This window comes from Pipistrellus hanaki (genome assembly GCF_964339955.1).
Source record: "Pipistrellus hanaki genome assembly, chromosome: 16".
Classification (NCBI taxonomy): Eukaryota; Metazoa; Chordata; class Mammalia; order Chiroptera; family Vespertilionidae; genus Pipistrellus; species Pipistrellus hanaki.
This window is the reverse complement of record NC_140518.1, coordinates 3,182,608-3,207,427: the sequence shown is the minus strand read 5'-3', so window position 1 is coordinate 3,207,427 and position 24,820 is coordinate 3,182,608. Positions and strand designations below refer to the sequence as shown.

The 24,820-nt window shown below is 62.3% G+C and overlaps 1 protein-coding gene across 3 annotated transcripts in view; it reads left to right on the top strand.

Moving 5' to 3' along the window:
* Window positions 1-24,820, top strand: part of TMEM104 (transmembrane protein 104) — a 35,321-nt gene that overhangs the window by 6,065 nt on the left and 4,436 nt on the right. The window contains exons 3-9 of one of the 3 annotated variants that reach the window (XM_084863984.1): window positions 509-630; window positions 2,964-3,045; window positions 3,489-3,585; window positions 4,119-4,199; window positions 6,970-7,069; window positions 7,456-7,561; window positions 20,937-21,030. In XM_084863984.1, coding sequence (XP_084720110.1) covers window positions 509-630; window positions 2,964-3,045; window positions 3,489-3,585; window positions 4,119-4,199; window positions 6,970-7,069; window positions 7,456-7,561; window positions 20,937-21,030 — 682 coding nt within the window. Of the gene's footprint in view, window positions 1-508; window positions 631-2,963; window positions 3,046-3,488; window positions 3,586-4,118; window positions 4,200-6,969; window positions 7,070-7,414; window positions 7,562-20,936; window positions 21,031-24,820 lie in introns of all 3 variants that reach the window. The other 2 variants (XM_084863983.1, XM_084863985.1) reach the window with 2 other exon arrangements.

Genomic DNA, 24,820 nt, shown 5'->3' with positions numbered 1-24,820 from the left:
ATAAAAATAAAAAACAAAAAAACAAAAACCCAAGGTTCGTGTGGGGAGGAAGACAGAAGGGGAAACAGCAGGAATGTTGGGGTCCCAAAGGATGATGGCAGGATGGGTGGAGAGGAGGCCTGGGCCGCGTGCCCGGCGAGCTAGGAAAAATGGAAGACCCCGGTCTGGTGGGCACAGAGCTAACATCTGACGCAGCTCTGAATCATGAAACGACGAGAGGTGGGATGGTGGTGGCAAAAATGGAGATAAAACTGATCATCAGAGACACTGGAAAGGATCGATGGGATGTGGGGCTTCCGTCATCCGAGTGTCGGCGTCTGGTCCCCAACATCCGGGTGCAGAGCAGGCCTGTGAGCACCGGGGGGGCAGGCTCCCCGCTCCCTGCCTCCCTGGCTGGAGGCGGGCCTCCTGGCCTCCGTGGTCTTGCTGCCCCGGGCCGTCCTCCGGTGCCGTTGCGGGCAGAGGTCAGCTAATGTCTGGGCTTGACTGTCGCTTCCGTGTGCCCCAGGTTGGACTGGTGTACATGTTTAACCTCATCGTGGGCACCGGCGCGCTCACCATGCCCAAGGCCTTTGCCTCGGCCGGGTGGCTCGTCAGCCTGGTCCTGCTCGTGTTCCTGGGCTTCATGAGGTAAGAGGCTGCCCTGGGGCGGGGCCGGGGCCAAGCTGAGCAGCAGCCCGGGAAGGCAGGGAGGTGGGGAAGCGTCCTGGGTCCTCGGGGGCAGGGAGATGTCGGTGATGAGTCTGCAAGGTGCCCCAGGTGGGGGGAGAGCCCCAGGTGGGGGGAGGGGAGGCGGATACAAAGTCTCCAGTGCCTCGTGCAGGTGGGGCCGGTGCACAGCCCGGACCAGCTGAATGGGAGCCTGGAATGCCTCACGTGGCTCCTCCCCGGCCGGGCCTGCCCTCGTGTGCATTCTTGAGAAAATGCCACCGAGCCACAGGAAGGGAATCTGGCAGGTGTGGAAGGTGCGGGGGAATCAGCTTGGGGTTTGGAATTTGCTTAAGACAGTCCATGGAGTAAGCGGTAAACTACACACGGCACAGGCGTAGCCGGGTGCTGCCCTCCTGCCCGGCAGCACCCAGGAGGCCGGCGCCTCCCAGCCTCTCAGGGGCCTGCTCCCGGGGCCACGTGTGGGGTGCAGGCAGCGGTCTGACGCCGGTGAGCCCGTGCCCAGGCTGCTGAGGGACTCGGGACTAAGCCCTCTCCCCCGGGCAGCAGTCCACAGGCTCTAAAGAAGAGGCGGAGGCGCCCCCTGTGAACACCCGGAGAGGGGACACCGCTGAGCAGCACGGAGCCCTGCCCTGCACCCTCCGTTCTGGGGGAGACAGGCAGCGAGCAGTAGATAATAAATAAGCAAGCCGCAGAGCAAGTCAGAAGGTGATGCGGTAACAAGGAGACCAAACCCCACAAATAGTGCGGGGAGGGAGGCGGTGAGCACAGTTTCAGGTCAGTGCTCAGGGGTCACGGAGGGCAGCATTGGAGCAGATGGCAAGGAGAGGGAGAGGAAGAAGGAAACATCGGTAGTTGAAGCCGACTGAGACCTTGAAGAGGCCCCGTGGGGGGAGACAATGCCGAGTTTTTCAGTTCATGCGTTTTCTTCAGGGTGGTCTGGGGGCCAGCCCCGGTGCTGTGGGCTGTGAGCCTCGGCAGCCGAGAGCCCTAGAAGCCCTTGTCCTCCTGTGACTCCGCCGTCCCCTCTAAAAGCCCTTCAGCACCGGCAGCCGTCTGAGTGGGGAGTGATTATCGGGGGCCCCGGGCAGGGGCCACCATGCCCCCGCCTCGCTCACCCCATTTATATTTGAACATGATCAATGAGTTGGCTTTGTGCGACCGTGAGAAGCCTCTTCACGCCTTAATTAAGATTGATTTTGGTTTTACTTCCAAAAAGAAGGGAAAATCTAAAGCCTTAAAATGGTCACTTAGGCAGGATAATGAGGAACCGTCCTAGGAGCCGGCGAGCCGGCTGCCGAATCTCCCCCGCCCCCCTCCCCCTGCTCCGAACCCGGAGTGGGTATGGATTTAACTCCTGTCGCACCTGCCACCTGGCCGCTGGCTGGGCAGGCCGCCTGGGCAGGCGACAGCAGTCGGAGGGCTCAGGGTCAAGTCCGGCGGCGCAGCCGCGCTGTCCAGGCGGCGGCGGCGGGGACAGAGCCCCCCGGGCCTGTGGCGGGAAGGCAGCCTCCCCTGTGCCTCCTGCCGACAGGAGCATCCGTGCGTCCCAGCTGTCGTCTGGGCCTCTCCGGTTTCTTCCTGGGAAGAGAGAGGGTGATTTGTCACCGCAGTCTGACTCCCCGCAAACGTCTGGGCCGCCTCCCGGCCTCCCTCCTGACTGAGGCCATAAAAACGCAGGTTTGTTTTCCTATCAGCCGGGTTATTAGGAAAGTCAGAACGCACCGCCCCGAAGAGCGCGGCGAGGGCAGGCTCCGGAGCCAAGCGATCCTTTTCAATTATCCAGCCCGCCTCCGTCCTCGGCGTGTCATTGGGACTCGTCCGCTCGCCTGTGTCCCAGCGAGGAGAGCGGAGGCTGCCTCTGCCCCTCCCGGCACCTTGCCGGCCCGAGGACCTGCCTGCCCTTCCTGACCCGGAGCCCAGGCGGGGTCGGGCCCCCCACCCCTGCCCCAACAGGCCCCTTTTGGGGTGCGGCACTGCATGGCCCTGTGGCCTCTCCCGTGCCTCCGAAACATCTTTTACGTGGGGACGGGGACATCGAGGCAAGCACACGAGGCAGCCTGTGTACACACACACACACACACACACACACACACTCACACACACACTCTTCTGATCAGGCCAGACCCATCGTGAGGGTTTCCCAGGAACCGGCTCCACGGAGGGACAGAGTTTCAGTCTGGTCAGGTGGTTGGTCCATCAGGCCTTTGAAATGACTTTTCCTCTTTCTTTGTTCCTCCCCCAACCCTCCCGCCTGCCTTTGGCGATGAACGCGTGGTCTTCCCGCCCCGCAGCTTCGTGACGACGACCTTCGTGGTGGAGGCCATGGCTGCAGCCAACGCGCAGCTCCGCTGGAAGAGGATGGAGAACCACCAGGTGCGCCTGCCGCCCTGGTCTCTGGGCAGGGCCTCCGTCCACCTGTGTGCCACTCACGGGCCCGTCCTTCCCCTCCCAGTGCCTGGAGGACCCGCGTCCACAGCGCTAGTAGGGACCCTGCCCCAGAGCAGAAGTTTAGCCGCCACCAGAGCTCACAGGACGCCTGCAGCCTCTGCCCTTTCCGGTGTGCCTCCCGGGTCCCCCTGCCCCACCTTGACCCGCTGAGCGTCTGCACCAGGATGTGTGCCTTGGCCTTGGCCCCGACGTCCGAGTGTGCCTGCGCCTTCTAATGTGGCAGACTGGGCGTGTTGAAGCTTCCCGGTCAGATCCCTTCCAGAAAGAAATAACAGAGGAGGCAGGTGCTCCGTTGTCGCGGGGTTTCCCGCAGTAACGGGCTCCCTTTCCTTCGCCTGCTCCCCTCCTCCCTGTCGCATCCCGTCCAGGAAGAAGATGACGACAACTCCTCCACGGCCTCTGACAGCGACAGTCTCCTCCAGGACAACTACGAGCGGGCGGAGAAGCGGCCCATCCTGTCTGTGCGTAAGTCCTGGGTTCCCGGCCAGCCTGCACTCCCCGTGGAGAGAGGCCTGGGGGGGCTCTGCAGAGACCTCGCCTGCAGGAGGCTCCTGGGAAGGCTCTGGAGTCCAGGACCCAGGCTTCCCCTGCAGGCTCAGCACTTAGTGACGCTTGCAGCTTGGGCAAGGTGCCTGACCTGGGCACCCCAGCTTCCGCCTCTGCTGCGTTTTTGAAATAATTCAATGCCTGTTTCAGTGCTGGTGCACCCTGGAAGTGCGAGTAAATCTAGGCTCTCTGAGTTCTCTCCTTCCTCCTGTCCGTGTTCTCTCTCTCTCTCACTGCACATGCCTGAAAGTCTGATCTCTGCTCTGGCCGAACAAGGGCTGAGCGTCTCCCTGAGATCCCTTTCTAGATATTTCAAACAATAAGCATCAGGAAAAGTTTTCTCAAGAGTTTAAAACGCGGGGATTTCATTATTCTGGAGAATTCTGAGCTCCGGAGCCCCTTCTAGAAGCCGAGTGACCTGACCTCCTCTCCCTTGTCCTCTGGCTCCACAGAGAGACGCGGATCTCCGAACCTGTTTGAAATCACAGACCGGGTGGAGATGGGACAGATGGCCTCCATGTTCTTCAGTAAAGGTACTCGTTATTTCCAAGGTGGCGAGGGAGGGGGAGCTAGCGCCACCTACTGACCCGGGCGCCTGGAATGCGGGTCCCACCTGGACAGTGGGGTGGGGCAGGCGATGGGAGGAGCGATGGCTGACCCTCTCCCAGTGCTCCGAGGAGCCAACTTGCCAAGACACCTGGGTGGCTTCAGGTGGTTTCATCTCCTGCTGGACATAGCAACTGCCCAAGGAAGGGACTCACGGAGGCCGGCTGGTCACTTTGTGCCTCTTGATTGCCTCTGACTTGTCTCTGCTTCTGGACTCTTCTGTGTAGAACACAGAGCAGGAGGCTTTGCTGCGTGTTTCTGTCTCTTCCTGGTGGCCAGCAGAGGGCGCCAGGAGCCCGCACACAGGGCTGCTGTCCGGGATCTGAGCCTCTTAGCACCTCTCCCCTCTCGCTACCTGTGCACACGTCTTGGGATTCCTGGCCCTTCCCTTCGGGGGCTTGGCTACAAGCTCACGGGATCCAACCCGGCTCAGGTGCTGGCTTGTTGGGTGTTTCACCAATGCATCTTACACCTCCGTGGCAAATCTCGTTCTTTTGGAAGAAGAGCAGTGTAAGAGTTTTGTTTTCTAATGCTCGGCCCTGTTTTTCCTTCGTAGAGTCAGACACATCTGAAGTCCTTGCCTTTGCAGTTCCCCTGGGAGGTTGTTTGCCCCTTTGCGGGAGCCCCTGGTTGCAGATTGGGGCATCGGCACCCGTTCTTTTCCGTTTTGTACGTGGCTGTATAACTTAGAGCTGGGGAGGGGGAGAGGGTGGGGATGTAGAAGCTGGAAGCTTCTCGCTGTTTTTTGGGACACTGAGTGTTCTCTTTCCCACCGGTGGTGTGATTGGACCGTCTAGTCCAAAAGATTGTCATCAGCAGGCAGAGGTGGCCGAGCGTCTGCTCCCTTCCCCCATGCCAGCCTCACGGAGGGTTTCCAGGACTCATGAAAACCAGCTGGGCCGTGTCTGCCCACTTCTGTGTTGATTTGTTCCGTCTCTGCCTCTCCCCACCTCTCCAGACTAAGATAAGCGATCATAATTACGTCTCCCTGGGAACCGTACGCGGTCTCCTTCCAACTGCGAGCTTTTGAAATAAAATGCACATCAGAGACCCTCTGCACACTAGTCCCCAGCAGCACCTACCAGTTATGACATCATCAGGTGCCCTCGTAGGGGTTGTGGGACAAAGTTGCCCCCCGTTGAAAACCACTGCTCTGCTCTGTTCCCGATGTACAGGCTGTCACCTACCACCCCCACCAGAGGCCGCCACCCTCCTCACAATCAGTCCCGCCTCACCCCTCGCCGTTAGGAATGCCAGGCCTCGTCATTGCTGTCCTCTCAGGAAGTTCATGGATCCCCCAGCATTGTGTGTCTAAGCAATGAAATTTACTGGTCAGGGAGGGCCAGTGGCGGTTTATAAACAGCGCTGACCCCGGTTCTGTGGCAGGTGAAGGAGAGGCTGGGGGCAGCGGGGTCCTCCCTGCAGAAAGACAAGGTGGGCACAGGCTGTCCTTGGAGCCGGGGTGTGAGTGGCAGGCAGACCGCGGGGGCCGCTGAGCTTGGACAGTGAGGCTGTCTGAGGCCCTCCTGGGCTCTTTCAAGGTCTGTTTTCTCCTGGTCTCCCCCCCTCCCCCCCCCCCCCCGCCTCGCCATCCCTCCGCAGACTCCTAGGAGCAGAGCTGACCTCAGATAGCCCAGGAGGAGTGTGTCGCGGCTTTCCCCTGGGGGCCCCGCAGGCTCTTCTGAGCCACCGGCGTCAGGAGGGAGCTGTCACTTCATTTTTCTGTTTCCCGTGAAGCCAGCCGCTTGAGATCAGTAACATCAAAATGAGCCGTCAGTCTGAAGGGAGGGTGGAGACTGGCTGTCGGGCTGTGACCCTGGGGCTGCAGGCCCAGACCTTCCTTCGGCGTCTTTATAGCTGGAGGCGCAGCGGGCGGTGAGCGCGGGTGGGGTCCTCACTGTACAGGACTGGAGGCTGCCGGGGTGTTGGGAAGTGAGACCAGCGGGATCAGGACCAGAGCCTGCACTCCCGGCTGCAGGACGGGAGACCAGGGCTGGCCTCTGCACAGAGCACCCTCATGTCAATGCCAGTATCCTCCCTGGCGACGCTTCATAAGGGGAGTGGCTCACATGGACCACTGCTCCTGCCGCTGCCTCTCCCAGCACCTCTCCTTGCACGCCTGCCCCACCCCTGTCCCTCCTCTCCCCCTCCCTCTTTCCCTCTCTCTTCCCCTCCCAGTCTGGGGCTTGGCCATTGGTCTTTGGAAATCGAGGGCTTTTACCCCCTCGATTGTAGTTGAGAAGCTGGGCCTTCCGTTACCTTCTCTGCTTTTCAGTTCCTTGGTAGCCGTCTTCTGTCTTAGAGCCTGGGCCTGGGCCTGGCTGTAAAGGGGGCCCTGGCCCAGAGGCCTCACCCAGGACATCTCTTCCCCTCCCCTCCATCCCCTCCCGCTCCACCACTTCCCCACACACCCTGTCCCGGGCCTGAAGGTGCCTCTGGTTCCTCCCCAGCCAGCCCACGCCTCTCACTCACCTGGCGCCTCCAGCCTTCCCACCTCACTTAGTCCCTCTCGGTGAAAGTTGTGAGCAGATGTGTCTCCTGCCTGCATTGCAGTGTAGCTGTGGAGTCGTTTTCTCATTCCTTTTGGAGAGAACAGGAGCCAGGAGGACCAAACGCTGTGGGCGGGGTGGAAGCTGAGTCCTCAAACAGAATGCAGACGCTCCTGTGGCTGCCTGACCAGTGACTTTGTTCCTCCAGTGGGGGTCAACCTGTTCTACATCTGCATCATCGTTTACCTGTACGGGGACCTGGCCATCTACGCCGCCGCCGTGCCCTTCTCCCTCATGCAGGTGTCCTGGTGAGTCCCCTCCTGTCGCCACGAGGCTGCCCGGGGCGGTCAGGGCAGCGTTTTCAGAGTAGGAACACAACACCGAGTGAGTCCGTCAGCACGACCAGCCAGCTGTGCATCCTGTCCTTCAGAGACCCACTGCACAGCTGTCCCCTGCCCTGCCCCACCGGGAAGGAGACTGGGGGTCCCCTGGGGGGTCCTGACGGTGCGACAGGAACAGTGATACATGCCCTAAGGCCCAGGAACATGCCGTTTGGGGAAAGTCAGATTGTTGGACCAGAAGCAGCTGGGGGGAGCGGGGGCTCAGTGGTTGCTGATGATTAACAATGTGACCTTGTGTGTGCTTCCAGCCAGGCAGGGAGGCCACTCTGAGCCACTGTTCTCTTTATCAGCAGCGCCACTGGCAACGACTCCTGCGGGGTGGAGGCCGACACCAGGTACAACGACACGGCCCCCTGCTGGGGGCGCCTGCGCCGCGTGGACGTCTACCGCATCTACCTGGTGAGTGGCCACGCCGGCCCGCGCTCCGCCCAGCCCAGGTGGGCGTGCGGCTGCCTCCAGCCTCTGGCACATACTCCCGGGAGGAAGGTCTGCGTGGCTCCACACTCTGCTCAGCCCTGGGGCCTCGATCCTGGGCAGAAAGTGGATCGTGTCACTAAGACTCTGGCCCCAGAGTGTCCTGGCGACCAGGCCTCCGTCACATGCGGTCCGGAGCTGGCATTCCGATCATTGCCAGCTCCCTGGTGACGAACGTGGCTCGGGTTTTGAGGGGCAGTCTTAGCAAAGCCCGTCGGAGTGAGTGCCAGGGCGACTTTTTCTGGAGACGTCCATGCTTTGACCTCCCTCCTGGCCAGCCCGGGAGCATCCGGTGGACACCAGGTTTCCAGCGGGCAGGCAGGACTGAGCCGTGCTAACTGGCTCTCCAGGGGGACCCCGGAGGCTTTTCTGAGCCACCAGCCTTCCCTGCCATTGAGCTCCCCGTCTTCCCTGCTCCCCGCTGGCTCCCCCACCCCTTCCGCCGCCAACAAGGGGAGATGATGAATCTCCAGGCTCCGTCTTGATTGCTTTGTGCCCCGGGCAGGGGCGGAGGGGCGGGGAAGTAATAAGATACAAAGCCAGACAGTTATTTATCTCTGCCTGCTTGGCGGGCGGGACTCAGAATGTTTCTCTCTGCCTTTTGCAGTATCTATTAATATTCTGCTTCCTCTTGGTCCTCAGCCCCAACACAAATTTAGGTGTGCTGGGTGACACACCGTTTGACACGTGGCCACTTAGCTGATTTGGAGAGAGCTGAGCAGTTCGGGGAGCTGGCCTCTTAACTTAATTATGCCTATCCTGGCGAAGGTCTGCGCAGGCCCTGCCAGCTGTGCCGTTCGGGTCTGAATTCGTTAACGCCCGGGGCTGCTGGGCGGTTGTCCTGCCCTCCCCACCCCCCACCCCAGAGACCTGCCGGAGGAGTCCCGTGGCCCAAACCCTGAGAGAGGAGTCCTGTGGCCCAAACTCTGCGTTTCTGGAGCTGGCAGGTGCTCTGTGTCTCTTCTCTCCCACGTTCGGCTCTGGCTAGGAATTGATCTTTTAGGGGAAATGTATCTGAGCTCCCCCTCCCGCAGGCCTGCTGGTAATTTGGTAGCGAACTGATCTCCTACCCCCCTTCCCCGCCTTCCCACCTTGGGGCTGGGCAGAGAAACGAGGTGGGGCAGCCAGGAGAGCCCAGGTCTGTTAGCCTCTGACAGTGATGGATGACGTTAGCAAAAGTACCAGGGAGTGTGGCAGCCCATCTGGATCTCTAGCCGACCCGGGCGCTCCGCAGAGGGACGGTGCAAATCCCCTTGGGCAGGTCTTTCCCAGGAGGCCGCTGGCCTCTGCAGACTCCGCCCGGCACGGCCCCTCCCCCGGCAAAGGAGATGCGGAGCCTGGGAATCTTGGCCGCTGCCGTTGGCCGGGTGAGTTATTTAGAAGCATCGTTACTGTCTTCCTCGATTGTTCCTTCACTTCTTCCTGTAAACTCTCCACATGCTAGAAGCCTCACTCCCCGAATCTCAGTAACTCTGACCAAACAGAAGGAACCTTCTGGAAAGCAGACGGGCATTCATTACTGCCTGCGCCGCCCAGATACGGGCTTGTAGCTCCTACAGCCAATTGCCACCAGGCCAGCAAAAGCTGCAGAAACAGGACTGGGAGGGCGAGCAGACACGGCCTGTTCTCTCTGGGCCGCTGCTGCCCCCCTCCCTGCGCACTGCCGGGGCTCCGGGCTGCTCTGCAGTCCCCCTCCCCCAACCCCTCCTCCCCTGTACTCTTTCCCGCTTTGGAGAGATGCACAGCGGGTGGGCCATGCCTTTGTCTGCAGTTACTTCCCAGCTTTGCGTGTGGCTCCCAGGTCCCTGGCTGCTGCAGAACAGTGTCTCCCGGCCCTGTCCTGGGTGCTCTGCGTCCCTTCTTCTGAGATGGGAGGAGGGGCAAAGCGCGTGGAGAGGGGTTGGCAGGTGTGGGTTCCTTCGTGGGTCCCGGGCTCTCTGGTGCCCATGGTGATGGCATCTTCCCCCGCGGCCTCTTTGGATCCTGGGGGACAGAGGTGGCCCTTCCCCTTGCCCCCAGTCACCCTCGGTCAGGAGGTTGTCCTTCCCTTCCAGAGACGCCCGTGCCCCTCTCTGTGCCCCTCTCTGCCAGCTGGTCTGACTTTGCTGCCAGCAGGCTCCACCCAAGTGTCAGGCAAGGCAGCGAGCGGACTTACAAGCGCCCTTCCGACCCCGGCTCAGCCCTCTGTGTCCGGGGCAGACGTGCCCCTGTCTGGGCCTGCGTGTGGGAAAGGGCCTCCCGATGACCACTTCTTCATTGCTATTCCGGGACAGTGTGTTCCGGGGGATAAAGGTACAGGCTCTCATTTTGCGGTTTAATTCTCAGAGCCTGCTGCGGTGCACATGCAGAATGAGAATATTGGGGTATTAACTCCGTGTGCAGCGTCAGGACCACACACAGGGAGGGAGCGTTCTCTCCAGCACCTCCCAGTCCCCTCTCCAAGCCCTGACCTTAACGGATGGAGCGTTCCTCCGCCCCTCCCGCACCCGGCGGCCTCTGCCCATGTCCTGTGCGTGTAGCGCGGCCCACATGAGTCAGTCTCCCCCTCTCCCTCCTCGGAGTGGCCGCATCACAGGGTGCTGGGAGGTGGGGGTCCTGTGGGTCCCGTGTGCTGCCCAGTGCGCCCCAGCAAGTGATCTGGGCCCTGTTATGAGGACCCATGAGAACTGACATCAGGGCCTACTTTCCTGCCTCGGCGTCTCAGGACTCCCCCCGCCCCTCCTGCTCCTTTGAAGGCTCAGCGAGCAAAGTGCTCTTTCATGCCCGCAGCCTTGCCTCGGGCTGGGACGTCTCTGGATGCTTTCTGCAGAGCTTCTGCGGCTTGGTAGCAAACAAAGCCAGGATTCAGCATTTCATTCCTCCCTCGCCAGGGAGCAGGGGCCGGGGACCCTGGGGAAGTGCTGGGATGGTGCGGCAGTCAGTCCCGCCCAGGCTCGGACTGTGCTCCGTGCTCGGGAACCAGAACAAGGGTCATAGTCCCTGAGAGTCAAGGACACTGCCAAGTGTTCCTGTTTCATTTCCTCATACCCACATGCTTCCCAGCCTGCCCTTCACCTCCTCCGCCAGGGCCTGGGCCCGGTCACTGCCTCCTCCTCCACAGTGTCAGAGGGAAGCAGGGTGTGTGTTGGGGGCCGAGGGGGAGTTCTGTCTGCTGGACTCCCTGGAGCAGAGAGTCTGGGGACCGGCCCCAGGTGACATCGGAAGGGTCCCCTGGCCTTCCCTGAGAGTCCGTGGTTCTCTCTCTGCCAGGAGGCGTGTCCCCCAGTGCCATCTTGGGTTCTTACTTGGCGACACTTGCCACTGTCCACTTTCAACCCTCAAAACAGCGTGCAGTCTGCTCTTTCACACCAGCTGGTTTTCCCCTAGAACAGTGCCGTTTGAGGGGAACACATCCTTTGGGGCAGCAGTGCACCGGGCAGTGGTGTGCCAGGCCGTGACTGGTCCTTCCTGCTGGCGTTTGTCTCGCATTGGCGTAGCACGTTGCCAGCTACCTTCTCGTTTCTGATTTGGTCCTCGGGCCACGCAGGAAGGTCCGTGACATCTTACCCCGTTTGACAGCAGGAAAAGCTGAGGCTCGGAGGCTGCGACTTCCCCCAGGGCCACGGAGCTGAGGCAGAGACTGCGGCCGGCTCCTCGGCCTCAGCCACGTCCTCTGGCCCCGGTGACACAGATGCTCAGCTTGCAGGGCAGCCCCTGCCTGGCCCAGGTAGGAGGGGGCCGGTGGTACCTGGGCCTCAGCCCTTGGCGCTTGACGTGTGTGGAGGCTGGGGCGCCGCCGCCCGGGGCAGGCGCCTGTGCAGTGATCCGCGCCCGCACATCCCGCGTGCCGCCGGATTGATTAGCTGTCGCTCCTGCCGCCCCTCGCTCGGCTCCCAGATAGTGACGCGGCGTTAGACTAACAGTCGCCTTCCCAAGGACGCGTCCCTCCCTGCTCGTCTCCCTCTGTTCCTTCAGCAGCGCCGCCGGGCCCGGGGCTGTGACATCTGCTAGGAAGTGGGTCACCGCTGCCATCACTGATGCGTCTTCTTACCGGTCACGGGCAGGAGGTGGCCGAGAGGCTCGGGACCAGGGAGGGGGAAGGTTCGGGTGGAGCAGGTTTCAGCAACGGCGGTGACTTCCCAGGAGGGGAGACTCGGGGACACTGCCTTACGCCTGCAGGGGCGGGTGCCCCCAGCACAGCTCCGGCAGGACGCCGCCCCCGTTTGCACGGTGTTGGGACCGGGAGTGGAGTGAAGCCCCGTGAGCTAGAAAGGTGCCCCCACTGGAGGCTGGCAGGACTGGCAGGACAGTGAGCTGTCCTCGTGGGGGCATCTGATGGGATGGCTGAGTCTGGAAACAGCAGGATCCTACGCTCAGTGAACGCCCGGTGGCAGCTTCCCTCTCTGGCTGGCAACCACCCCCCATATTCCGAGCTGCCTGGGGCTGGAGGGTGTTGCCCACAGGGGCTGGGGCATCCGAGCACCCCCGTCAGAGGAGGGTGCCCGTTTGGGGACCTCCCAGGGAGGCCCACCGTGTTTCTTGCCTTCCGTTCCTTCCTCCCGCAATGCACTCTCGTCAGCTCCTCCTCGCTCAGTTCTGGGGGCTCCGGAAGGGCGGGTGGTCTTGCCTCTGGCTCTTCTCCCCTCGTGCCCGGGGGAAATGCCGGTCACGCCGGGCGGCCACTGCAGGTGCGGCAAGCGGAGCGGCTCTCCTGCCCCGCGCCTGCCAGGCCAGCCCCGGAGCGCGGCCTGCAGGGGTGCGCAGTGTCTCCCCCAGCTCCTCTGGCCCCTGTGGGCGTGGCCTCTGGGAGGACCCCTGTCCCCGTGTACAGCCTCCCCGCCCAGTTGCTGACCCGCTGCTTTCATCTCATGATCCTGGGTCTCGAGGAAGAATGAATTCCTGCCCACACCCCAAAATGCGTGCACCCACGACCCAGACAGTCCACTGATGATGAGTGAACTGGGACTTCCACCAGCGACCAGGGCTCATTGAAATGATGGACGTTAAAGGATTAGCTGGTCTCTTTCTTTTTCAAGAAAATCAATACTACAGAGGCAGGCGAGCGTTTTTCTTTCTGTCTTCCCCCTCCCCCCCCCCCGCCCCCCCCCCCCCCGGAGCTGTCTGTATATTCGTCCCAGGAGTGGCTCCTTGCTGTGCTTTCCAGCCCCGGCCCCAGCCCCAGCCCCAGCTTCAGCCCCAGCCTTTCCAGATGACATTGCAATTGCTCTGTCACTCACCCCTGCGCTGTGCTCTGGGACCTCATGAGTCCCCACTGTCTCATCGCCCCCACTGCTGCTGCTCCGTCTGGGCGCCTAATAAACCCCGTTATATGAATATCCAGATGCAGAAAACAAACCGGGGGTGGCGATGATTTGTTACCAGATGATTCCTTACTTTACAGAACTCACCCCAGGTTCCTCTTCAGCGCCTCGCGCCCCTCGTGCGTTTAATGTTATTCTGTGGAAATGGGGCCTTTGTAAAGCGCACGTTCGGAAGCCCGGCTGGCTCTTGTCTGGGGAGGTAGCCACGTGTCCATGCGCGAAGCTGCGGAACCCTGAGCCCATCCCTGCAGAAGCCGGCATCGCCGGCAGCCCCCCAGCAGGAGAGCGAGCGCCGGGGACACGCCCGCCCAGCCCGGGAGGGTTCCGGGAGCCGAAGGCCACGGCCACGGCCACGCTCACGCACAGGCCGTGTGGTTGGGAAACTTTCAAACCAGTCTCGGGGGGAGCGTCATCCGTGCGGGGACCTTCTGCACTGAGCTTCCTCACGGCCGCTTTTATCCCGTTCTCACCAGCCCCAGGCAGCCCGGAGCTGGAGGCCCGAGCCTTCCTCCGGAAGTCGCCCCGTCGGGGGGCAAGCCTGGTGCCCCTGGTCATTGGCCCGTGTGCGGTCCTTCTTTTCCTCACGGAAGCTGCTCCAGGGTGACTCCCGCCCGGCCATCTCCACGCTGTGGCCCCTCCATTTCTGGCCCAGGAGCTAGAAATGGCTTTGTACTCTGTAAGGAAATGTCCTGGTCGTTGATTTTAGATCCCCTGCTCCCCTCCACACACACACACACACTTTTTTTTTTTTGCTTTATTTTCCCCAAAATGCAGGAAAAAGCTATAGTCTACAGAACCCAGCAGCCTCTTCGTAGTCCTGAGTCATCCGGAGTGCCCTTAGCTGTTTGTGCTAACTAGGATGGAAACGATGCTAAGCCGTTCTCCTCCGGCTCCGTGTCCCTGACGCTCGGCGTCTGGATGAGCGCGGCCCCGGCGGAGGCCCTGCGGCGCTCCTTGGGGCCGCGCAGCTCGCTCTGCCTTCCAGGGTCTGTTAGAAGCGGAATCTGGTGTCTTTCTGATGGTGCCCCAGGGCCTCGCAGTAATTGTTTAATTAAATAAAGCACTCGTTCCAAAGTAATAACCGTGCCCCTCCGCAGGGCTGGCCTCCCAGCCGGCAGCCTGCCTTGCAGACCGTGCAGAGAATGAGTGTCTCTGGGCACGTTCTCCCGTCTGCAGGCTGGCCCTGAGGGCACGGCGGAGCGGAGAGCCCCACAGGTCTACGGGAGCTGGCAGAAAGGTGCCTGGGGCGCGGGCATGATGGGCATGAGGTGGAGATGAGCAATTAGGGCGCATATTAATGACTAATTGCTGATTAATTAGCATGAGCTCCGGATGCCATGCGGATTAGCTGAGAGTAGACCAGGGTCCGTTTTAAAAAGCCTGCAGGTGCAGAGGGAGGGGCTGCGGGGAGTGCTGGGCAGATGCTCTGTGGCAAGTGTGAACCCAGGGGCACTGGGCGCAGCAGGGCACCTCGGGTTTGCCAGGGGAAGGACTTCCTGTAGGTACAATTGAGACGTTCTCTGGAAACAGTGACAAGATCAGGGGAGAGGCTGTGGGGCCAGCTGCTGGGTGCTGCCCAGGGCTGGAGGACACACACGCACACACAGGGCTGGAGGACACGCACACACGCACACACACACACACACACACACACAGCCTGGGCACCAAGCAGCTCTGCACCTTCCTCCTCACCAGTGTGGGCAGGAACCGGCAGCAGGAGTCCGCCCCGCTCTTGCCCTCCCCAGGTCAGGAGCAGGAGCCTCCTCTGTGTCTCAGGGTTTGGTTCCAGGGCCAACTGGCCTGAGAACACCTTCAGGCTCTGGTTAAACCCCAGGCCCAGTGTAGCAGAATCTAAGGAATCTGCGTTTGGACCAGTTCTGAGGAGGGTCCCGTAGACCAGTAGTCGGCAAACCGCGGTTCGCGAGCCACATGCAGCTCTTTGGCCCCTTGAGTTTTTAACAAAGGCCAGCTTAGGAGCACCCTAGTTAATAACAATGTACCTACTTATGTAGTTTAAGTTTAAAAATAATGTGGCTCTCAAAAGAAATGTCAATCGTTGTACTGTTGATAGTTGGCTCTGGTGACTGATGAATCTGCCGACCACTGCCCTAGAGGACCCCGAGCAGGTGTAAATGGTCCTGTCGGCCTGGCTTCCCTTGGAGAACGGCTGCCCCAGTGTGTCTGTGAAGGCAGCGGCCAGAGGCCTCCTGGGCCTCGCCCCCACCAGGACAGGCAGTGGCCGGGTCTCCAGCCTGGTGTTACTGTAACCCCGGGTCCGTGCCTCAGGCACTCGGTGCAGACAGAATAGCGTCGCTTGCTCTGATCAGGTGCTTCCAGGCTGAGTGTCCCTACAGAAAAGGCTCAGCACCATCCCTTCGGCAGTGGCTGCTTGTTACCTGGGACCGACATGTCCCTCTGGGGTCCCTGCAGATGGTGCTCGGGCTTCCTCTCAGCCCACCGTGTGCCAGTCACTGACGGTCACAGGGGTGGACGCCGGGGGCTGTTGGTTAGTGTCTTGTAGCCAGTTCCACAGAGCAGTTCATCAGCTAGCCCGGCGTGCTGTCTCCTGCCTCCCACCTCCAAGGTTACCCAGTGCCGCAAAGCCTCCCGTTCCAATCCCGCTCTGTTCGGGTCTATTTCGAGGTCGCACGTCAGCGGGGAAGGGGCGGGGCCAGCTGGGCTCCCGTGTTCTGGGCACCTGACTGCCTTCCCTCCCTGCCCCCAGCTCCACTCAGCACCCCCTCCGCACCCCCTCCCTGCGGAGAGACAGGGTAGAGCCAGAGCGAGCGAGGACGGGAAGGAGCGGAGCATCTGCAGTGATCACCTGGCACCTCTCCTCGCGCGGCTCCAGCACCAGGCAGCTGAGGTGACAGAGAGCGATGGCTCTGCCTCCTCGCAGGCACCACAGCAATCAGATTCCTCCGGGAAGCGAGGGATGCAGACAGACAGCCTGCAGGCTGAGCCCGTGGGGCGCCCACACCGCCCACACCAACATGTCTGAGCCGCCGATTCCGGGCAGTCAGGCGGTGGCGAGGGGCGGGGGTAGGTGAGCTTTTTTCCCAAAGAGACTGAGGGGCAGGATTGATGGCCCTGAGGCTCCCCACCGCCCATCACTCATGACTCAGTCCATGGGGAACAGAGCGCTCCCCGACCTGCCTGGTCCCCAGTCCTGTTGTTCTACGGACCAGCTGACCCCCACCCCGAGGCCGTTCCCAGCCCCGGGTCGTGTGGCTGGCACGGTGAATCCCTCCAGCTTTCTCTGTGCGAGGCAGCCAGCCACCTCCTCCCCGGCCAGCCCTCCAGGAGCAGCCCTGGGGGGCAATCCGTGTGCCCATGCTCTCCCTCGGTTGGCATTCTGCACCAATAGACCAAGACACGGCGAGTTTGTCTCTCCATGCAAGGCTTTAGTGGCTGAAAGTGAGAGCCAGGAAACTGAGCCTCGGTCCCAGGAAGTTTCTGTCTGCATCTGCGCACTCAGCCCACGGAGAGAGCGAGGAATGTCTGCGTGGACGAGACCGCCCTCGGGTGGCCTGCCACCGCTGGGTGTGTGGGGGCACGTTCTTCTGCCGGCCCTCAGCATGCTCACGCCCAGGGCTCACCGCAGCTAGCGGCCACCACTCCAGCCAGAAAATGCCATGTCTAGCCGGCCCCTCCTCTCCTGGAGGCCGGTCACCCTCTGCTCCGCACTGCAGGACAGGGGCCACCCACCCTCAGCAGGGGCCGAGGGACACCCTGCCTCTGGGACAGGAGATAGAGGGGGGCTCACCACCCATCTGTCTGACATCTGTGCCTGCGAGGTGAGCCGTGAGGTGAGCAGGTGTCAGATCTGGCTCTCCAGGCAGAGCCCCCCGCCTCCCGCCTTCCACCTGTTCCACCCCACTTCCCACAGCCTCGCCCCCCCACCCCCAGCGCCTTGTCATGTCCTGAAGCCCACCTCATTCAAGTCCAGCCTCTCTTTTCCCCCGGACACGGGGTGTGGACTCGGTCTCAGGCAGTGAGGAGCCACGCTGTCCTTGATAAACCCCGGGTGGCTGACAGTCACTCGGTGAGTGACAGTGTGGGTTTTCCACCATATTTATCTTTTCCGCCCAGACCCCAGAGGTTGCAGTTTGGGCATCAAATCCTTGGAATCCTGCCCACCATCGGGGACCATCTGGCCTTTCAGCTGGAAAAGAGACAGCACAGGCCCACAGTCTTCTTCAATGAGAAGGCCCGGGGGACAGCAGCGGTGCCAGGCGGCCGCCTTTGGGCCCGCCCAGCCCCCCAGGGGCCTGGGGAGGGGTAGACCCCCTCCAGGGCATACTCGCTGCCTTTGGGCAGCAGGGACGCCCCCTAGAGGGACTGGGCAGGGGGTCCTGCAGCCGTTGTCCCTCCGTGTCCCCGCTGCCTCCGGACTTGCCTCCTCCTTCTGGATGAAGCCCAGACGTCGTCACTCTCGTTGGGAAAATAAAGACTCCCCAACCAAAATGTTCGGAGCCACTTGAGAAGTAAAAATAGAATCCTTGAACATGTCTTCACGGCACTTCAAGGACGCGGGGAAAGTTCATTCCGGAGGAGGGATGGGCCCCCGCTGCGTTGCTGTTAACCCCAATTAGCTCTTAACCCCCAGCTCCCCGCAAGGACAGCCCTGCAGTCTGGGCAGCGGTTTCCTTTACCGCTCAGAGTGACCCCAGGGGGTCCAGGCCACCCAGCTGGGCCACCGCACGCCGCCCTCTGCGCCCAGCCAGCCCCGACCCGCAGCCTGCCTCGCCAGGTGTCCAGAGTCAGCAGTCAGACCCTGAAGGTCAGCACTCGCCACGCAACCTCCCAAGACTTGTTGCTTCCTCGCCCGCTCTGTTAACAGAAACCCAGTCCCCTGGCCTAGAGCGGGAGGCGCTAAGTGGCCCGCTGGCCTTTGTGCTGAAGCTCCAGGGATGGGGACTGGCTGGCAGGGGGCGTGAAGGGAAAGCCAAGCCTGAATTCTTGGCTCCTGGAGGCTCCATCTCACCACTCGGGAGCCACAAACAAACCCCAAGACCCTTTACTTTAGCAGGGAAATAAAACAGCATCGACCCAGTCTGCCTCAGTTTTATTTATCTTTAATATATTCTTATTGATTTCAGAGAGGAAGGGAGAGGAAAAAGAGACAGAAACATCAATGAGAGAATCATTGGTCGGCTGCCTCCTGCACACCCCCCACTGGGGACCGAGCCCACCGCCTGGGCATGTGCCCCTGACGGGAATTGAACCCGGGACCCTGCAGTCTGCAGGTCGATGCTCAAGCCACTGAGCCAAACCGGCCAGGGCCAGCCTTGGTGTTAGAGGCACCAAGGGAGCAGTGCTTTGGGCCTCACGGCCATTAGCTTTGGCCCCCAAGGACATCACCCTTGGCTCTCGTCTAGGTCAGGGGACGGGCTGGGAGGATCTCCCCGCTGACTGTCCTGTCTTCTAGAATATTCCCTCACGGTTTCTTGTTGCAGGAGGTAATTGGTTACCGTTCTTAGGACATTTGTCCTGTGTGGTGGCTGTCACTGTAGCGCCTCCTCTGTCTCCTTTTCTCCAAGAATCTCGCGCTCTCTACCGCCTCCCCCTGAGGGGAGAGGGCCTGGGTACGAGGGGACCTGCTGCTCCGGGCGGCGCCATGATCCCGGGACAGCGCGGACACGGCGGGTGGTCAGCAGGAGCCGCCGGGGAGACGGGCCGAGGGTGTGCAGCCTTTCGCTGGCGTTCAGTTGGGATTAGCTCCTAATTTAAGTTTCCGCTTTGTTCCTCTGACCAGGGAACACACAGAGGAAGTTGGGGATGCGGGGAGAGGCATCGATCTGCTTTGCTTTTGTGCTGATGTTGACACGCGCACCCCCTTCCCCCTGTTGTGCAGTTAACGGTGCAAAGACACGGGGTGTGCCTGCCCTGGGCTCCGGGTGTGCAGGACTGAGTGGCTGGAGCCTTCCCCCGAGGCGCGGTGGGCTGCAGGGTTAACACGAGGAGTCGGAGGGAAGGGGGGGGGTGAGGGGGACGCAGCTCCGTCCCGGCAGGTCTGAGATGAGAGCCCTGACTTGCAGATCGGCTCTTAAGGAGCTCCTCGTGGGCTCTCCCGTTCCCTAGCTGGGTGCCCAGTGGCCGCCCCTGTGTCTTCGACGGGACGTCCCGCTCCCGTCCCTCCGAGGGGAGCTCATCGTGGACAGTCTCCCTGCAGCGGCCTCTTCCTAAGGACGTGCTGGCGGTGCTGCACTCAGACTTGCTCGGTGAAGTGGGAGTGAATCTGCCCCTTCCGGGGCCCCAGCCCTCTCCCTCCCTCCCTCCCTCCCTCCCTGGCCTGATGAATCATTCTGTCCCGTCCCGTGTCCCCCCCCCCAACCCCTTCCAACAGAAGCAGGTCTTAGGCCCCAGCAGAAAGCTCTCTCCAGAAGCCTCCAGCCCCGTGGACCGCAGCCAGGCCCCCGGACCCCGCTAATTAGAGCTTCTCAAGCCGCCACTTGCGTCCTTCCTGTCATTGGTGCGCACAGCGATAATGGACTTGGATAAGAGGTCACAGCTTGTTCCACATCCTGCTCTCCGTGCCCGCGGGCAGGCGGGGGGGGCGGGGAGGGGCGGGCTCAGCCCCCCTGCTGCGGGGCCCCGCCTGCCTGGCACAGGGCAGACCCCGCAGCTGCCCTCCGGCTCCCCGGGGCGGCCCGCTCCCCGCACTCGCCCTGGGAGCCGGCCGGCTGCGCCTGGCGCGTGTCATCAGCATTAACGTGGGGAAATGGCACCGTGTAAATGTTAATAAGGTCTGATGCGCCGCCGCTTCCGAGTGGCAGATTGGAAATGGTGCCATCAGCGCCACGCCAACCAGCGGCGCTTAATTCCCCTCTCCCCGAGCGCCCGGTCTGGCGTGGAAACCCCGCGCTCCCGCCTCCGGCCCCAGGCTCCGCTGCCGCTTTACCCATCTTTTCAGAGAGGATTCCAATTTCCCGTTTCAGACAGGCTTTGGATTTCTTCTTCTTTGTTTTCTTTTTTTCAAAGTAAACATGCACCCTCCCCTGTTCTCCAAAGAGAAAGAGGACCGAGGAGCCCGCAGTGCCCCCTCGGGCCGGGCTCCCACTCCCAGACTTTCCACGCCCACTCCACCCCCCACCTCCCCAGGCCCAGCCCTGCTCCTCTGGGGCTGGGTCCTTCTCTGAGGAGTTGTCCCGGAAGCCACTGGCTCTGTTCTCCCTGCTTCCCCGCCTCTGTCAGGTGAAAACATGGCTGGTGGCCCGGCCGGTGTGGCTCAGTGGCTGAGCATCGACCTATGAACCAGGAGTCACAGTTCGATTCCCGTTGACGGGCTCGATCCCCAGTAGGGGGTGTGCGGGAGGCAGCCGATTTGTGACGCTCTCTCATCATTAATGTTTCTCTCTCTTTCCCCCTCTCCCTTCCTCTCTTTGAAATCAATTAAAAAAAAATTTGTTTAAACCCACACAAAACATCATCCTGATTGACCCTTTCCTCTGAAGCCTTCAGAAGGCGCCCCCTCCCCTCCCGGGTCTTGTCTGGACCCTGTGCCCCTCCTCCCGTGTCCTTTCCTCCCAGGAGGCCTTGCGTGCCCAAGGCATGGCTGGTGCTGCTTCCCACCCTCATCTTCCTGCCGTCCGGTACCTGATCCACGCCCATGCCCACTCAGTACCAGGCTGTGCCCCCCTCGTCAGTGTTGGCTGTGAACGGGTCATGGTCCCAGGGTGTCGCCTGGGACTCGCCTGGAAACCCCTTTCCAGAAGCCTTAGGATAGAGAGTGGGGGACGGGCAGAGAAGCGTGGCTCTGGCTCCTGTGCCATGATACGGGAAAATCACACGGATGCCGTCTGACCCCGGGAGCCTCTGCCAGTCCAGGTGCGCTCAGGACTGGCCTGGCCCTGGGCAGAGGCCGTGTGAATGGTGTATGCTACACACACACACACACACACACACACACACACGCTCGTGCACACACACATTCACACGGCGTGCCCAGTGCGGCCGGCCGGCCTCGGTGCCCCCCTCACTCCTGTTTTGTCGCCCAGGCTGTCTTCACTCTCCTCCTGGGACCCTTCACCTTCTTTGACGTCCAGAAGACCAAGTACCTGCAGATCCTGACCTCCCTGATGCGCTGGGTTGGTGAGTCCGCCTCTCTTTCTCCCAACCGGGGCCCTCCCCCCGAGCAGCAGGGACACAGTGGGGATCCTCGGGGTCCCCACCTGGAGGCCCCGGCCCTCCCAGGGGGGCAGCCCCTGAAGCACAGCGCGGCCGGGGCAGTGGCCTTGAGAGGCGCTGGGCTGCAGACGGGTGGAGGCGGAGCCCGCCCGTGAAGGTCACCCACACCCATGCTTGGAGGTGACCTTGTCTGGATGTCGCCGTCTCTGCAAGTCATTTGCTTCTTTTCTCCCCTTGATCCGGGAGATAGTCAGCCAGCCTGTCCTCCAGCGGCTCTGGGTGCCGGCACCGGCCTCTTTCTCTGAGACTCAGGCCTCTGGGCTCAGATAATAACCCTCTCACTGAGAGAAGATCGCCCCGGCTAGGCTAGCATGCAGCCCAGCGAGGGGTCAGCCCAGGGGCCCATTCTTAGCGGGCACTGCAGCCCCGGGGCACTTCTGTAGAGCTGGTGGGAGCAGCAGCGTGGCATCCGGGGATCGGGGACACCAAGCACCCTGGCCAGGCCTCCCGCTGTGGGAGGGGCTGCCTGCCCCCTGGGTGTCTGCAGGCCGATGGAGGCGGGGGCTGGGTGTCTGCAGGCCGATGGAAGGGGGGCCTGGGTGTCTGCAGGCCGATGGAAGGGGGGGCTGGGTGTCTGCAGGCCGATGGAAGGGGGGGCTGGGTGTCTGCAGGCCGATGGAAGGGGGGCCTGGGTGTCTGCAGGCCGATGGAAGGGGGGGCTGGGTGTCTGCAGGCCGATGGAAGGGGGGGCTGGGTGTCTGCAGGCCGATGGAGGGGGGGGCTGGGTGTCTGCAGGCCGATGGAAGGGGGGGCTGGGTGTCTGCAGGCCGATGGAAGGGGGGGCTGGGTGTCTGCAGGCCAATGGAAGGGGGGGGCCTGGGTGTCTGCAGGCCGATGGAAGGGGGGGCTGGGTGTCTGCAGGCCTATGGAAGGGGGGGCTGGGTGTCTGCAGGCCAATGGAAGGGGGGGGCCTGGGTGTCTGCAGGCCGGTGGAAGGGGGGCTGGGTGTCTGCAGGCTGATGGAAGGGGGGGCTGGGTGTCTGCAGGCCGGTGGAAGGGGGGCTGGGTGTCTGCAGGCCAATGGAGGCGGGGGGCTGGATGTCTGCAGGCCGGTGGAAGGGGGGCTGGGTGTCTGCAGGCCAATGGAAGGGGGGGCTGGGTGTCTGCAGGCCGGTGGAAGGGGGGCTGGGTGTCTGCAGGCCGATGGAAGGGGGGGGGCTGTGGAAGGTGTCTCCTCTGGCCCAGGTGCACCCCAATGAGGTTTCTCGAATTCCTCGAAGGCGGTGAGCACAGAGTCCTCACAGCGGCACCACGCTGTCGGTGATAACGAACTTGCTTTTCACGCTGCCTTTGAAGAGCAGCTGCGCCGTGGCCCCGTGACCCTCGGCCCACGCCCCCTTCCCTCTCCGCTCGGGGCCCAGGCGTCTGACCGCGAGTGAGGCAGTCAGGGTGGCAATAAGCCGGCTCGGGTTCTAGAAAAACAAAAGGGGAAAATGAGCAGCAAAGGAACCGGAAAATCATAGACGTGCTGAGCCGGAAGCCTGCTTGTGCTTAATTAGGAATTTGCTCTGCCATCTGCTGAAACCCCAGGCGGGAGGACTGCAGGAGCCGCCCCGAGCAGGCCCAGGAGCCCAGGGCCAGCCCGCTGTCTCTGCACCCTCCGCCCTCCCTCCCCCGTCAGCCGGAAGCCCCTCGCGCTGCCTAATGGGATGGGGCGGGTTGGATGGCCTTTTCGAGTAGCCATTTGTCAGGGAACATGTCAGGGCACGTAGACAGATACAGCCTTGATGCATTTCTTTTGCTCCCCAGGCAAGTCCTGGGGAGACCAGGCCGGTCAGTCCGGCAGACCCAGGCTGCAGGTGCCTCTGAACTCACACACGCAAGGAGGGGCTCCGGCAGCCATGCGGCCGCTCACCCCCGGCGGCTGCTTCGGGTCAGCCACAGGCTCCCGAGCACACAGCATGGGCCCCGGCCCCGGGTGCCACACCTCCCAGCCACTCCCTCTGCACCTCCCCCGTGTGCGCTTCCTGGACAGGCCAGCGCTGGTCCCCGGGGCAACCCCCTGCCCTGGCCCTGCCCTGGAGGAGGCTTGAGCCCCAGAGAAAGGTTTCCTCTGTAGTCCTCCTCTCTCCCGGTCAGCGGCCCGCGGACCAGGCTCACCCAGAGACGCAGCCCCAAGTGCTGTCCTTCGGGCCCCCAGGCCCAGCAGCTGTGGCTTTAGAGCCCACGGCCCAAGCCGCTCAAATGATGAGTGTAGACCGAGCGTGTCAAACTCGGCCCGCGGGCAGCATGCCTCGTCTACTTGGCCAGTGTGAGCCTTCGAGGGTGACATGCGTGGTGTAGACCTTTCCCGCCTGGGACACTCTTCCCCTCCCCCATTACCACCTTCCCCCTGAAAGGCCAGCAGACGCCTCCCAGCTGGGGACACGGGCAGCTGGCTCTGCTCAGGGCGCCCCGTTTGGCGTTATGAAAGCTCTGATTCTTTCTAATAAGCACTGCTCTGCCGCGCACGCGGCTGCCCTCCTCGGTCTGGGTCTGAGCCGCTGGGACCCACAGGGCTGCCTTCCCTCTGATTGTGTATTCAGAGCCACACCACGCACGCTGCCGCCTCCTCCGTCTCCTCCCCTCCAAGTGGGCCAGGCGTCCTCCTGCCCCGAGCCGTGAGCGTCCGGATCACCGGAGCTGCCTCGGGAAGCTCCTCGGCCCTGCCCTCCCCACCCGCCCTGGCAGGCGCCCCATGTTTGTCCTCTAGCCCGTGGGGGGGAGAGGAGGGGACTTGGTGGCCCAGGTGGCAGAAGGTCCCCAGGAGGAGACCTCGCCTAGGAGGGAGCATAAGGGCTCTGGTTTCACCTGTCCCCAGAATGATCTGTGGCCGCGTGGCCGACCGCCCTGCAGATCCCGGAGGACCTCCTGGTGGGACGGCTCTGAGCTGCCACCACCAGCCGCCGGGTCTCTGTCGGGGCCATCTGTTCCCATCCTGTTGGCTCTGCACGCCAGCGCGGTGCACGAGTTCCTTCACAGCCTCCCCCTCCACGCGTGCTCCTCAGAGGGCGGAAGGACCCCCTTCCAATGTGAGGATGCCCACCAGGCCCTCTGAGCCGGCCTCCCTCTGGGCCCGCCTCCCCCCCACCCCCACCCCAGGCCCACCATCCAGGGCTCTCCTGCGTCTCTGGTCACACAGCCCGGGGAGGGGATCCAGGAAAACCTTTGTGTGTGTATCTCACCTTGGCCTTCATTGTATTCTTCTTGGTTTTCGGAAAGTTCTCTCTGCAAAGCCGAGTCAGTTTACAGGAGAGGAGCCGGGGTTTCTGCCTTAAGGCTCTCGGGGTCGAGTAGACACGTAACTAAAGTTTGGTGAAGAGTCCGCCACGTGCCACAAGTGATCCCTTTCCTTGGTGGCAGGACCGGCCTCGGAGCTCTGCCTGGCATCCCCCTCCCCACTCCCGCCTCCGGCAGCCTGGTTGTCCGCAGCTCTGCTCTGCGAGTGGCTGAGACGTGCATGATGGGAGGAGTTGGCAGCCAGCTGTCAGGACAGCAGCGAGGGAAGGGAAGATAAGGCCCCAGAGCTGATGGGGGGGAGGCATCTGACCAGCAGGGGGCGCAGGGGTGCCTCTGCCGCGCTGGGCCTCACACGGGCCCGGGCAGCTGCTGCCTCGGACAGAGTCCGCCAGCCACACACGTCTGCAGAGCCAGCGTGGCCCACAGCAGGCCCCGGGCCTGGGAACTTACATTCAGCTCGGGAAGCCAAGGGCCG